Source organism: Manis pentadactyla, chromosome 18 (assembly GCF_030020395.1).
Source record: "Manis pentadactyla isolate mManPen7 chromosome 18, mManPen7.hap1, whole genome shotgun sequence".
In the NCBI taxonomy this organism is placed as follows: domain Eukaryota; kingdom Metazoa; phylum Chordata; class Mammalia; order Pholidota; family Manidae; genus Manis; species Manis pentadactyla.
The window spans coordinates 30,829,012-30,844,028 of NC_080036.1; the positions used below are offsets into that span (position 1 = coordinate 30,829,012).

A 15,017-nucleotide genomic window follows, 5' to 3' on the forward strand; every position below is an offset into this window, starting at 1 on the left:
GCACAATGTACAAAAGCAAGAACCACCGATTGTGGATATGTTTGCTGTTTTGTGGATTTGCTGACAAACGGTCAAATTGTCAGTCTCGAAAGCCACCGAGGTTCCTTACCTGCAGAGAACGCATCCCTTGCTCTGGATACTGCCTCCCCGAGACCCACTCCAGCCACGGTCCTCAGGCGGGCACCTACCTCACTGACTGCCGGTAACATGCAAGGCACATCAACAACAGAGGGCAGTGAGGGGCAGGCCCCTTCCGAGAGGACCCCGGGGGGCATCAGGAAGGAACCGGGTGTGGGTGCACCATCTGCTACTGCCAGCAGGTCTCCAGGGCACTGCCCGTGTGACCTGCCTTCTCCCAGGGGACAACGGTGAGGTCTGTGCATCTCCAAGGATCCTCTACCTTGTTATGATGCCTATGGGAACTGGTCCGGGTAGAGGTGATCCTGGTAGGATTTTCAGATCACAAGCAGTGGATTGATCAGAATCAGTTCCCACAAATAAATTCAGAATCTAAATTGGGGAGCTCTGCCAATTGTGTTTCCAACACCCACAAACACAGTGTACACACTTTTCTTCCGGGCAGGCATTTAAAAGCAGCCACTGTAAAAACTACAGTGCCATTCCCTGATGGCTGAGCATTCGTAGGAGGCGAACCCCACCACATGCCCAGTGTGCAGAGGTGAACCCTACTGCGTGCCCAGTGTGCAGAGGAGAGGCGGCAGTGCCGTGGCCAGCACAGTAACAGATGCCTCCCTGCCTTCACGGGGCTTCCAGTCCAGCAGGAGACACAGCTGGACAAAAAGCCATCAAATAACAAGATTTCATCCCAGTGCTGCAAATGCAAAGTATACCCCCCAGGGCCCTGGCAGAGTGCAGCACAGCACGCTTTATGCTGGATAAAGGGATCGGGAGAGGTTTCCCCAGCCGTTGGACTGCCTGGAGTAAGAATTCAAGCTGAGGCCAGAGGAAGCCATAGGAGCCGGAGCAGGAAACGGCTGGGTGTGGACACGGGGAGGGGGTTCGGCGTGCATTAATCATTCCCTGCAGAGGCCAAAGCCCTCAGGTGGGGAGGGCCTGGACAGGGAGTGGGAGAGGGTCTTTACTCACTGGACGGGAAGGTCCAGGCGGTCCAACAGCCTGACCTGTGCGGAAACTCCACCACTTGTCTAAAAGCCTCGTCGCCTCCCCACGCAGCCTAGTCCTGCACAACTCTAGGACATGCCTTTCCGTGTTACAGGCTGGCACACGTTCCACGTTACAGGGGAGCAGTCGTTCTGGAAGCAGCACAGAAACCGTCTGCCTACGCATGTTACCGAACCTCAGCAAGACCACAGGGAAACAGCCAGAGAAGGCGCTGCCTGGGAACTGGGCGGCGTCATCCAGGTGTTCCTCCCTGGGATCCCGTTTTCTCCAAGGGAAGCATTTAGCAATCCCGGTGAGAGGCCGGCCAGCACCCCTCTTCATTCATTTCTCCAGCCCAGACCCCACGGGCCTGATAGCTCCAGGCTCACGGGTTCCGCCAGGGGCCACGCGGGCCTCACCATCTCCCCAGCGCCTCCAGCCAGCCAGGTGGAGGTGTCAGGACAGAAAGCCGGGGGCCACCCTGACCGACTCTGCCTTCTCCCTCAGCACACCCGCCCAGCCCTCCACCATCGGTCCTGACAGTTCTACCGCGCAGAGGAGGTGCCCTGGAGCTGTTCCGCACCGCGTCCTGGCCCCAAATACATGTCAGCTCCATCTGCACGCCCCGACCCCAGCCCCACGGCCAAACCTGGGCCACATCAGCAACATCCACTGGAGTCTTACTTCCACTCTTTCCCATCTGCTCTCCACACAGAAGCCAGAGATCACGGTCAAGGGCAGGTGGGGCCACAGCTCTGCTCACCACCCATCAGCAGCGTCCTTCTGCTCTAGGCATAAAATCTGAACCCCCCACCCAGGCTCCATGTTCCAGGACCCAGCCTCTGCCCACAGGTCCAGCTTCCATGCCACCTGCGGCCTTTCTGGCCTTTCCTGGTTCCTCCATGCGACCCGGGCATTTACGGAGGCTCCTCCCTGTGTCTGGAATGCACGTCCTCATGTGTCCCCTCAATCCTCAGATTTCAGCTTAAAAGTGGGCTTCTCAAAGAGGCCTTCACTCCTTCACAGCATTAGTACATTTTACAGCTGACATATTTGGTGGCCCTGTGTGCCTCAGTGACCCCTAGGCTGTGAGCAGCACAACACAGGGCTGTTCTTATGTTGTCCACCACTGCGTCCCCAGAAGCTAGCTCAGCACCTGGCACACACGGCTGCTCAGTAAATACTGGGTGAGGAATAAATAAACCTGTTTCTCAAATATCACTCCTTGCTTCTGGCAGAACCTGAAAGGCTGGGGGTTCATCCCGGTTCTCCCTGGCACATGCCTAAAAGGAAAATTATATACAGGGTTTTTTTTGAAAAGGAAATCGTGTTTCAGATGCAAGTGGTTGGGCAGCAAAATCGACTTTCTCTGAAAGTGCAGGATTTCACTGCTGCTAAGTGCACCTTTTTTGAACAGCACTGAAGTGGAGGTGCACTTTACAAGTGGTAGGATGTCCGAGCCGAAGTAGCAGCTGTTTCCTTCCTAGGAGAACACAGAGGAATGAGGTGTCCTGCAAGCAAGAGGCTCACGGGCTCCACAGAGGGCAGCACATAGACAAGCTGGGCTGTGTGGCCAGCCTGCTGGGTGTCCGGCTCCAGCTGAGGCAGTGCCACATATCACGTGCCTCCCCAGAGGCCGGAATCTTCCCCTCATTCCGGGTGCCCATCAGGGTCCCCAGGAGCACTGAGTGGATAACCACCTGTTTGCTCCCCACTCTCTCTACATCTCCCCACACCACACGAGCTTGAAATGGTCCTTCCCAGGTTCTCTGTGGCCAAAACCTCTCTCTTCTAAAGGTCCAGCTTCAGAAGCCACCTCCCCACAAGGTTTCCTCTGGGTCCCCACCATGATCCACACAGACGAGCCACTGTTCACTTCAATCTCCCCTCTGCTAGGAAGCTAGTCTACTAACGCCCCCCCTGTTATGCCCAGGACTCCCTGAGCTGAAGGAGCTCCTTGCCTCCACACTGCCATAAACCCTGCACGGTGCTTGGAACTCAAAGGTGTTCAGGCATCTGCTGAACTGATGCAGATGTCCACCATCTCAGGCAATTTGCCCAGAGAATCTCCCTGTGCTGTACCACCGATTCCAAATCAAAATGCCATGGGCCAGAAACCTGGAGGGGAAAAAAACCTCTAATAACTGATTTCAGAAATCTGAAAAAAGCAGAAATTCCAAGTTTCTTAAAACAGACCCTGGAATTCCTTTAAAAGAGGCAAACCTCATGAGTTACTCTGCAAAGAGTCATGGCAGAGGACGCCCAGATCACGCAGAATTCCGAAGGACCCCTGGTCTGGGTCTGCACCTAACTCCCTCGTGCCGAACTTACGGAAGGTTAAGGTGAACGGTGGCACAGAAAGCCAGACCCCTTCTGCACTGTACCACTCCAGACACGTTTTCAGGCATGAAACAAATTCAAACCTTCCCTGTTTCAAAGAAACCAGCAATGCTTAAATATCACCCAAGAGAGAAGAGGAACAAGCAATAGAAGAGCATATGGGGCAAAAGCTCCTAGGACTCCACACTCTCGTCTAGAGGGCTCACGCCATCCTTGGCCGGAGAGAACAGACAGAACCAGACACGACTACGGCAGCAACATCCAGTGCAGGGGCTGCAAGCGACCTGCGTGAGGGAAGGTCAGAGGCCACCGGGGGCGGGGGGCAGCCAGAGCCAGGATACTGTGGCAGATGCCACGGGACCACCTGGGAGCCAAGCCCTTCTTTCTCAGAGGACCCTCCTCCCCCGGAGCAGCTGGCAGAATCCTAACCCAAAACGCAAACGGGGGGGCCTGGAAAGGGCAGATTGGAGGCCTGAACCTGGCTCCTATCACCTGAATCACACGAGAGAGGAGAGTGAGAAGGCTCCACCCGGGCCCCGGCTGCAGACAAGAGGGGCTGCAAGTGGACCTGCTGTGTGCAGCGGTCGGCTGGAAAGGAAGAACACAGGGGGTGCTGGCAGGCTGTGGCCTTTGTATCCTGGGCCCAAACTAGCAGCAGAAGAGAATCTTGGTGCCTCCCGGCCCACTAGCCTGTGTTTACGAAGCTCTCATTCTCTGCAAAGCAACAACACGTAGGGAGGGGATGAGGTGGGAGGGGAAGGCCTCACATGACCCCCCGCGATGACAGGGAACTCTGCCGGGGCCTGCCCCCTCTGCTGTGAGCCACCAGGCCAACCCAGGATCTCCCTCCTGGGCTCAAACCTTTAGCTGTGTCCCTTGCTCCCAAAGAAGTTAGGGATTCACATGGGCCAATCTGAGCGTGATCACAGGGACAGCGAAAGGGAAGCAGTGGCCAAGCGCAACGGCGACCTCCTCAGGAACTTCCCTTGAGAAGTTCTGCCCGCGCTCGGGGTCCCGGGTATCTCTGCCAACAGAGGAAAGACATGCCGTCCCACCTGCCAAGCAGGCCAGGTGTTCACAAGCAGCAGCCAGAGGCTGCACGCGCACCACTCGCACCCCATGGTCCCGGGCACGGGCATTCGTGCTCCCAGAGCCACCGAGGCAGGCAGCCGCCCCCCGCATCTCCCACACAGCTCACCGAGCAATGCAGCAGGCAGGACGGCTTAGCCGCGATGTCACAGGATAAATGACTGTATGTGGTGTACATCACCTCTGCGATTTATTTCTATTTCCAATATAAACCTGGATTGGACTAAAATACCTTCGTTTAACTTCCCTGGCTTTTTCTAACGTCATAACATGTAAATGTATCAATTCGCTATTGATTTCTAAGCAGCTGACCGGGTTGAAATCACCGGCTTCCGTGGCCAGTGAACAGGCACAGCTGTTTTCACACCAGCGTGTTTCCACTCGGACTTGCGGACGGTGAGCTCCTGATCTGCTCCTCCCAGACGCCCTGTTTCTGTTACGGAACCTCGTTCCTCAGAACTACTCGGGCTGCTCGCCCTGTGTCTCTGTGGACCTCCGTGGGCACCTCACCCCTGTGTCTCCTTGGCCTCCTCCTTTACCCTTACCCCAAGTCTAAGCAGGGCCAAGTGCAGGCTTATACAGGTGCCCACAAGGCCCTGCCCTTCTCTGCACCAAGCCAGTGCCACTAGGTCCCATCTCCCCGGCACCTGCCTCGTTTCAGCCCGGCCTTCCTGCCTCCAGTCTTGCCCCCTCCTTTCTATGTTACCTAGACCTGGCTGGCACATTACTGGTCCAGAAGAACGCTGATGGTGTGACTTCGTTGTTCAGTGCCACTGAGGGCTCTCCTAACGTGGAGGGAGAAGGCCATACTCCTCATCCTGTCCTTCGAAGCCCTGGAAAGCCTGGCCACAGCCAAACAACTCTGCAATCCCCCTGCTCCTGACGCCTGCCCACGCTCGAGAAGTCCACCGTCACCTGTCCCATCCCGTCCGCCTGCAGCCCCCTCAGCCCCCCGCTCCACCATTCAAACCTTCCAGGCCTTCAAAGCCCAGGTCTGAAATGCCCAGCCTCCAAAAGCCTCCCTGACGGCTCTGGACCAAGAAGAGCCTTACTCCTGACGCTGATGACTCCGTTTTTCCTTTGCTAGGCATTTGGGTGCCCACCACACCCCACACAGCTCCCTCTCCTGGGTTCCCTGCACTGGGACCCCGCACCGTGCGGGGCCCACCACTCACCGCGAAACCCGCCCAACTCCGCAGCAGCCGGCCAGGGCGGCCCCCTTCCCCTCCTCGGCACCCTCCGGCGGTCCTCACCAGGTGGGACATTTTCCCATCTGAAATGGGGCTTCCCTGCCGCACTCCCGCAGCAGGTGAGCGCTCCCGCGGGGTCAGCGCCGTCCCAGCTCCGCGACGGGCCCGACCGCGCACGGCTGTCACCGACGGCGCCAGCGGCAGGGTGCGCCCTGCGCGGGGCGGGCACCCCGGGCGCCACGACGGGCCGGGGCTCGGTGCCCGCCCGCGTCGCCCTAGACGCGGGGAGTCGGCCGCGAAGGGCGCAGGGGGAGCGCGCGCTGCATCCTGTTGAATCCGGGCTCCAAACTTTTCCCTTCTGGCCCCGACCGCCGGGCGCCGGGGAGCCGCGGGACCGGGACCCGGAGGGAGACCGCGTGGGGGCGACGGCAGAGGGGCTTCTCCCGGGACTGGGGGGCCCGGGGCCGGCCTCCGGCGCGGGGAGGCGGGGGACTTCCGCCGGCGCATCCCGGGCCCGGACCGGCAGGGGCGCGGACGCCGCCGCGGTGACAGCCGCTCGCCTGCCGCCCCGGGGCGCGCCCTCCGGCCTGCTCGCCCGGCATGGCCTCGGGGCCCCACTCACCCGGAGGGTTGACCGCCGCCGGCGTGGCCATCTTCTCCGAGGGGCGGGCGGGGGCGCGGAGCCCAGCCCCGGGGGCGCGGCCGGCCAGGCCCAGGCGCCGCCACACAAAGGACGGCGCGGGCGGTGCCGCCGCGCTCCCGCCGCCGCCGCGCGCTCCCGCCTCCGCCGCGCGCCGCCGCGCCCGCCTCCCGGTCTCCTCCCGGTTCAGCCGCCGTCACGCGGCGGGGGCGCCGACCCGCGGCTCCCCGGTCCCGGCCGTAGCACCGCGAGACTTGGGGCCGCGGGCGGCGGGACCCCCAGAATTGCGGGCGGCGGGCTCGCGGGAGGAGCAGGTGCGCGGCCGGCGCGGGCTGGGGGCGGGGGGCGCGCCCCGTCCGCGCTCGCGCAGCCTCGTTCACCCCCAGTCCGCCGCCCGGGTGCGGGGCGCCTCCCTGGGGGCGCTGTGCCCCGGCCAGGGGCCCGGGCGGAGGGGGGGCGGCGCATTAGGATGCAGAGGGAGCCGGGCTCCGCGCCGGGAACAAAGGCGCCCAGGCGGCCCACTTGGCGAGCCAGGCGGCGGGAGCCCAGCCGCGCCAGGCATGTCCCAGGCCACCGGGCCCTCCCGGGCCACCGCACCGGCAGCCTCGGAACCCCCAGCAAAGCCCCTGGCGGCCAGGGGACTGGGGGTGACTCGGCCCCGCCTGGCTGCGTGGTGCCCGTCACTGGTTGTCACCTGAGGTGGTTGCAAGAACCTCAACCTGATGAGAATGTTAAGAGCTTTTGAGTGGCTTTCCCTGCACATCCTGGTGCACTTAGCTTGGAAGCACATTGCTTCCATCAGCCCCTGTGAGAGACGGTGGCTCTTAGGGGAAGAACGTGGGTGCCCTACAGTTACCTGGGAGAATGGGTCCCAGGTGAGAGCCCGGATGGGAGGGGCGGCCCCCACCTGTGCACGCTTTTGCAAAAGCATCAGGCTGTCCTGAATTAGTCCAAAGAAGCGAGTTTCAGGGGTAGGGAGACTGTGCCCAGCATGTGCTCTCAAATAAGCATTGTCTTTGAGGAGCCCTTATCACTATTGATCTGACATTCTTGCTTATCCCCAAACGTTGAGCATCTGCTGTGTCCACCGCAGGTAGGCGTTGGCCTACGGGAAAGAAAGCCACAGGGCCTCTGCTGTGGGGGCCTGTGGCAGGGTGTGGGAAGGAGAGGGGTTAAATAAGAAATCTGCACTCAGGAAGCACACCTGCCTTGGACGCACTGTGGTCCCTGCTGAGAGAACGGGGCAGAGAGGCCAGTGATCTAGGAAAAGGGAAGCAAGGCTCTGAGGAAGTGAGCAGGGTGTGGAGAGGTGGGGGAGAAGGCATTTCAGTGAAGACAAAGACAGGGCATCCCAGCAAGGGGGGCCAGGCCCAGGCAGGCGAGGAAGACCCCTCGGACACCGCTGGGACCTCCACCTGTGTTAGGTAGACTGTCCCTGATACCCAGCACCAAGCCATATGAGCTCCTGTCTCTTTTCTACAGTCCCCACACGTCAGCGCCACACATCCCCACGTGCACTTAATACCCAGCACCTATGGGACCGAGGACTCCTGAGGGTCACCTCACGCACCTGTGCAGCCCCACTCCCTCCTGGCAGTTCTGTGTCTGGGGACCCACCTACGCACGCATCACCCAGCACCCCCACAGCCACACTGCCTCCAGGCTGCTCCCATTCTCCAGCTGTCCACGCCCCTTAGAAGGGAGCAGGGTCCTCTCCCTGGTGTTCACATATCAGCCGCCACATGTGGCTCATTTTGATACTGCCTCCAAAGACATTCCTAATATTCTTCCTAAAAAATAACACCGTGGTGATGTGACCATTACACGCACACACATTTAACATATGCAAGCATGTCAGTCGGCACGTCTTACTCCCTCACTGTGGGGTCACCTGCTGCCCACTGTTCTCGATGTTACTCTGAAAATATCTTTGCTAGAAATGTTAGGTGGAAAGATAGACATCAGCAGCTGGAAAAGGGGAAGATAAGATTCAAAGAAAAAGCCTCCCAAACTCTGCCCAGGTGGGGGTCCCTGCTGCGGGCCTCTGGCAGGGTGTGGGGAGGGGAGGGGTTAAATAAGCACGTGGAGACAACACAGGCTTTGCAGGGAGACAGTTTCCTCCCCAGCCAGATCCCCATAGAACAGGACTAAGAGCTGCCCAGATAACAGCTCAGCGCAGGGAAAGGCCATGCTCCTGAGGGGGGTGGCTGTACAGATGGAACTGTCCATCAAATAACCCCCCTGTCAGTCAAAGAGGTGCCTCCTAACCAGAACGCCGTGTATAAGTCTCCACCTAACAAGTCGAGGTCTTTGTCTACCTTGACTCTGGCCCGCCACTCCCTTGGAGTGCATTCGAATAAAACATTCCCTCCGCTTCACTGTAAATCTCTGCCTTTCCGTTCTTTGCTGCAGCCGGAACAAGGACTGAGGAGAATGAACCCACCCATAACATCTTCAATCCCTCTTCTTGCATTTTTCCATTGCAATAAAAGGCACGTAACCCATGGGCGGCTGCTCGAGGTCGGGGCACTTCCCGTAGTCTGCTCGGAGCTGCTGCCCTGTGCTGCCGGGTGAATCCTAAGCCTGTTGAATGTTAACGGGAAGAGGACGTTCCATCTCCTCCTTACACCGCAGAGGTAGGAAGGACCTTGGACCTCACCTAATTCCGCCGTCAGAGTTTTCAGATAAGGAAACCAAGGCTCAGGGTAGAGGAGTGGCTTTCCCAGGGTCTTGCCACTCGGCAGACAAGGATCGGAACTGGGCCACCCAAGATGCCGGGACTCGGTGGCAGGGGTCAGGTGGGGTGGGGTGTTGTGAGGGGATCTGGAGCCCTTACCTCCTCTGTAGTCTCCTGGTGTTGAGTAGGTGAGCACCGAGAGTGGTCGATGGTGGACGGAAGCCCCCACTCGCAGGCGCACAGTCTGAAATGGGGCGGTTAGTCACTGCTGACTCGGGGCGGCGGGCGCAAGATGCCGCGGTCTCACGCTAATTAGGAGAGTTAGTGGACGGTGACCGGCTAACAGGTTCAGGAATTCCACTCAACCTTTAAACAACCTACAGCTCTTTTAAATTCCAAAGGAATCTTCTGAATTTGAAGCTGAGATTTGCATTTAAAAAAAAAAATTAACTCAGACCCACTGGGTCCATAGCACATGATTCTGAGCATGATCTGTTCAGCAGGCACCGAGTTGCCAGGCAAGGTCCTGACAACACTCAGGAGAGGGCAGTCTCCCAGGTCAGACACAGGACGCCCACTGGACGGTGTACAATGATCCAAGGGCTTTTAATCTTCTTTTAACTTTCCTTTAGGACAAGAGTGGAAGCAGAGCCTTCCCCAGAGTGGAGGGCGTGGCAGGGTGAAGACGGGCCAGCCCAGCATAGCCACACGCAGCTTCCCTCTGCCTCTGTCCCTCCCAACACCCCTCACTCTGATCTTTCTGGTCTTCCTCTTTGCTGGAGAAAAAGGCTGTAGGTCTCCGTGGCCCCAGCCCTACCCCCTGTAATCCTGCCAGCAGGCACCCCGCCACCCAGAGGCTCGCTCGGGCACCCTCAGGCTCCCAGGCTCCTGTCAGTGGCAGGTAAAGGCTCCGTTTCTACAGGAAAATGTAGTGTGGGGCCCGTCCCACCTCTGCCTCCATGTGCCCAGGGCCCCGGGACTCAGGAAGCTCCTGAGGCCCCCTCCCTGTCTGTGAAATGGAGACCACGTAGCTACTGTGCCCCGTGCCTGTGAACGTGGAGTGGGACACGGTGATGCAGGCACTTCACACCCTTCAGAGGCTTCACGGTGCCGCTGGGACAGCCTGGCAAAGGACAGGAGGGCGGCAAGACCCCGCCTGAGAGAGAGGAAGGGGCAGAGCGCTGTGTGCCACCTTCACCGAGTGCAGGGCCGGCAGGGAGGGGCAGGTGGACCCACGTGGCTGACCTCCATCTTCTGGCCGTGGTCTTGTTAGGCAGAAAGACAGACGTGAGCGGGATGAAAGGAGGGTGGGGCCCACCAAGAACGCAGGGAGCTGATCAGAGGAAGCCAGAGGGCCAGCGATATCTTGAGTTAATTAAATGGAGCCACAGGGACCGAGAGTGACTTGAAGGGAACAGACACTCCCCAGATGACAAAAATTCCCCAGATGGAAAATGTCAGAGCTCAGCCCATGTCTTCAATCCTCCAATCAGATCACGTCCCCAGGGACACAAATGTCAATCAAGGACTTCTCTGCCCTGCCAGAAACCCCGTAAAAAGCAGCCTCACAGTCAGCAGCCCGCCTTTGTCTACCTAACTCTGGCCCGTCCTCCCCTGGAATGCTTTCAAATAAAACTTTCCCTCTGCTTTGCTGCTGTGTCTCTGCCTTTCAGTTCTTAGTTGCCGCAGGGATGAGAACCAAGGAGAATGACCTCAGCCCGTCCCGGGGAAGGCATACCAGGGAGGCTGCTGGGAAAGCCAAGAGCAGAGGGTGCCCCATTCTGGACACCGAGGAGGAGGCACCACCCGGGTCTATGGGGGTTGAGGGGTGTGGCCACAAAGCCAGCCCCATGGTGCTCCCACTCCCTGCGGCCTCACCTTCCCACAGGTGAGACCACGGAGGGAGCGAGGACGCCCGGGTGAGGAGGCCTCAGTGAGTAGGACCGAATGAACAAAGGTTCCAAACCAGGGCCTCAGATTGCAGCATCCTGCAAGGCCCTGGAACTTGGCCAGCCTGACGAACCCAGAGCCCCTCAGAACGGAGATGAGCAAGAATGCATGGCACCCCCACAGCCACCCGACACCCTCCTGAAGAGGGACTAGGAGCATGAGGACCTCAAAAGTCCATGCCCTGCACCCAAAAGAGACCAAGCTTTCTGAAGAGGTCCCCCGGCTGTCTCAGTTAAAGTTCACTGGGCTCAGAGGACTAGGGCTCCAGTGAGCCCGACCCTGTTACAGGTCGGCACAGAGGGACCGTCTACCAAGTGTAACAGACAGACCCCTCGGCAGCAAAAGCACACCATCCACAAACTTCGATCAAACTAAGGACCGTGGCGTGAGAGGCGCACAACACATGCTACCAGAAATTCAAGAAGAAACAACAAAAATCATTACGGTGGTTAGTAAAGCTCTTCCAGTTTTTCATAGATCAAATAACAAGAAATGAGGAATGAAAAGCACACTGATTTGAGGTTTGTTATTTGCTCTTGGCCACAGAGTAGCATCGAAGTCCGTTCCGCTTGCCCTAACCTGACTCCTCCTGTGGGCCAAGGGGAAGGCGCGTGGCTGTGATCGCATGGATTTGAGGCAACGGCTGGACCAGGAGCAGCGGGCATGTTCTCCTACCTGGAGAGGTCTGTCTCTTGGGAGTTGCTCGCATCGGGAAAGAAGCAGAGTCCAAGGCCCCAGTGGGATCCGGCTCCGTCCCCTCTCCAACATACACAGCGCCGGGGCGGCCGTGCAGGCTCTGAGTGCTGTCAGCGCCTGGCTGCACACCCCAGCGACTCCCCTGACCTGCCGTGTGGGTTCAGCTCTCTGTGCCTCAGTTTCCTCCTCTGTGAAATAGAGGCAATAACAGTTCTTACCTCGGGGGTTTGGGGGTGTTCAGTAAGTCAGCCAGCATTTGTGAAAGCTTAGAACACCACCCAGCTCATGGCTGGTTTGGTTGCATTTGTTGATTATCTGTTAATGCCGTCACCAGAAAAGTAAAGCTCAGTAGTCAAGGATGAAACGGGGCAAACTGGGAGAAAAAAAAGGAATTTGAAACTACAGCCACTGACAACTGGGAAAAGTTTGCTGATGGCTCCCCATCAGAGCTTTACAGGGAAAAATGCACACGTGCCTAAGCTTGGTTATTAAATAGAAATTAACGAAAATGAGTGAACCCAGTTCAGTTCAAAATCTTGGGGTCAATTAATAAAGACTCATTAATTTGTACATGAAAGCTCCCCCACTCAGAGTGGTTCTAAGGAGCATGCTCGCCGGTGAGAGGCTAAGGACACCCAGACCCCGAAGGCACGCAGGCCCGGGCCCAGCTGGGCTCCGCAGAGCCAGAAGCCAGAAGCAAGTGTGTGAAGGCTCCCAGGAGCCTCTGCGTCCTGGCCTCCGCCTCTCCCGCGGTGTGTCGTCCTTTCTCACTATGCAGCAGCCCCCTCCTCGCGGTGAGGGGCACAGCCCCCGGCAGGCAGAGTGGAGACTGCCTTTGGCTCCCACAAAGGGGGGCTCCTTCTCCTTCATGACAGATTTAAAGGCATCTCAGTGAAAGGCTGGGGTGGCCCTGGCTCGGACGCCTCCCCCAGATCGGCTGTGTCCAGGGGGCAGGTGACCGTGGCTGGCCCATCTTGGGACGGGAGACCTGATCGCAGGAAGCAGCTCTCGGACCCCTGTGGCCACGTTCAGCTGGGAAGAGTGGGATTCTGGTCCAAGCGACGCACACAGAGCAGCTGGACTTTCTGGATGGTGGGAAAAAGTAAAGCCGAGGAAAACATTAACCAGGATGGTTGAGAACCTGACTTAAAAGCACAAAAAGAAACACCTACTGAGTGGCCCGAGGCCTGAGTCTTTGGAAAGGGCCTCTGTGCACCCCTGACCCTAGCTCCCCACCCCCACCCCAACAACCAAGGTACCCAGGAGCCCAGCTGCTCATGTTGCCTGCCCACACTGGGTCCCGTCCTGTGCCCACAGCGCGCCTCTCCCCGCTGCCACGGCCCTTACGCGGCCGGCCTCCCCTCTTCCAGGCAGCGGTGCCGTGCGTCTCCAAACCCCTCCTTTTCCCTTACTGGCGCATATCTCCCTGTACTGGACTGACTTTTGTACCTGTTTATTTCATTAAGCTGTGAGTTAGTGCCATCTTTTTCATCTTCCCTGGTACCTAGTTCATATCCAGATCCACACGAAACATTCTATGTATGGAGAGAGTGGCTGAATCTCTAATCAGCCACGGGTGATCCCATAGCCCACCACCTGCCTCTCAGGCCCTTCAAAACACCTTTATCTCTTGATGCTTCTTGACCAGTTTTTTATGTTAACTTCCTGCTGTAATTCTGATTCATGTCAAAAGTGACATCAGCTGCTCTGGGAGGACAAACGAGGAAAAGAGTGTGAAGGAGGATGCTCCCCTCAGAGCTCACCTCTAGCTCAGCCAGGTCTTCCTGCTCTCCAAGCGCGTGGGGAAGATTCCGTGGCTCCGTTCCCAGGACTTGGGGCGTCCTCTCCTAGGCCAGCACTTTCTGGCTTTCGAATCACTTCTACACCATTATTTACAGGCTCAGGTGTCGGTCACCTGGCCTCATTTGTAAAGAAATGCCACGTGTGAAATTGTTCAGATTTTAATCGGTATCCACTTTCCTTTTTGTATTAATCCATTCTCACAAATGGCACAAATTCTCACAAATGTTTGTATTAAACCACCCTCAAAAACGGCAGGGTTTTTCTCAGCATAGTGAGAGTCTGGCCACCTTAACGGGTAGTGCCAAATATGTGCATTTGACCTCATGTTATGTAGAGAGAGGCGATTTTGGCTTAAAAATGCCAAGTGAATTAATGGGGTTGGTTAATGATTAATCTCTCTCCAAGTGACATTCAACATTCTGATGGCGTCCCTGTTCCTCTGACACAACTAAGTTCAGACTAAGTTGATTATCCAGCCTACTGGTCTGCAACTGCTCAGTCATTAGCATGCAAATTACCGCCAATAAGGAACAGGTGACAATGACTTCCCTTCCTCTAGGTCATATGGTTAGAGGGAAATCAAGTGTGTTTCTGTTTAAGGACATTTATTTTGGGAACCAGTCTAACTCACTGTGGGGTTAGACTGCTCTTTTGAATAGCCTTCTATTTTAAGCACAGTCGTAGAATTTTAGAAGCGAGCTTTAAAAACTGCCTAGAATGTAACGTACAGGTAAACCTTAGAGACTGTCTATCTCTCCCTGCTTGTTGTGTCTATTAGGAAACTAAAGGTTAGAGATGGAACAGAGCTGCAGCCCCTCAGGGGAGGTGGGGTTCATGGGTTGGAGGGAAATGACAGCAATCGCTACCACCCACTGCTGTGTCTCAAAGTATAACGTCAGCACCCACCTGTCCCGTCAGCAGGAACTCAAGTCTTTCACAAGGTCCCACCCCAGACACCTCCTGGGGGTCATCAAGGAGGCTGGGTTTCCTGCAAATCGGTCTGGGACGCCCTTGGCTCCTGGCGGCCACCTCCTGCAGCGCCTGTCAGACTTCTGTCCTGCTCAGCACCGTCTCTGCCGGGGTCCCGCTAGACCCCACTCTGTGGGGCTCTGCTGCGTCCAGCTCGGCTGGCGCCGGGGGCCGGCTCTGCTCTCCGCTTCACAAAGGGCAGTTCCTCTTCCCTCTTCTCACCTGCAGACGGCCCGCAACCCAGGAGCATCTCCAGCTGCCGGCCCAGGTGCTCACTGCTCCGGAAACAGCCATTCTGGGTCCTGCAAATCATCTGCCCCTTGTGCTGAAAAGCAACTTGTTCTCAGCTGAAAATCAAGCCGAAACAAGCTGGACAAAGAAAGGGGGTGTTTTTGTGCCACAGCCTGGCCTGCCTCCATGTGCACCCTCACTGCCCAAGCAGCCCCGCTCCCGCTCCTCCTACAAGTCCCGAGCCCCAATTTCTCCCAGCGCAGAGGGGGGCAAGGGCTCCCTTAGCCGCTTCAGAGCCCAGCTCAATCCT

At 57.7% G+C, this 15,017-nt stretch overlaps 1 protein-coding gene across 4 annotated transcripts in view; it reads right to left on the reverse strand.

Moving 5' to 3' along the window:
* ARNT2 (aryl hydrocarbon receptor nuclear translocator 2) overlaps nt 1–11,732 on the reverse strand; it is a 122,366-nt gene extending 110,634 nt beyond the window's left edge. For 2 of the 4 annotated variants that reach the window (XM_036916114.2, XM_057494667.1), the window contains exon 1: nt 11,684–11,732. In XM_036916114.2, coding sequence (XP_036772009.2) covers nt 11,684–11,717 — 34 coding nt within the window. In that variant the 5' untranslated portion in view covers nt 11,718–11,732. Of the gene's footprint in view, nt 1–2,526; nt 2,547–6,363; nt 6,506–11,683 lie in introns of those variants that run through there. The other 2 variants (XM_036916115.2, XM_036916116.2) reach the window with 2 other exon arrangements.
* Between the last annotated feature and the right edge of the window lie 3,285 nt (nt 11,733–15,017).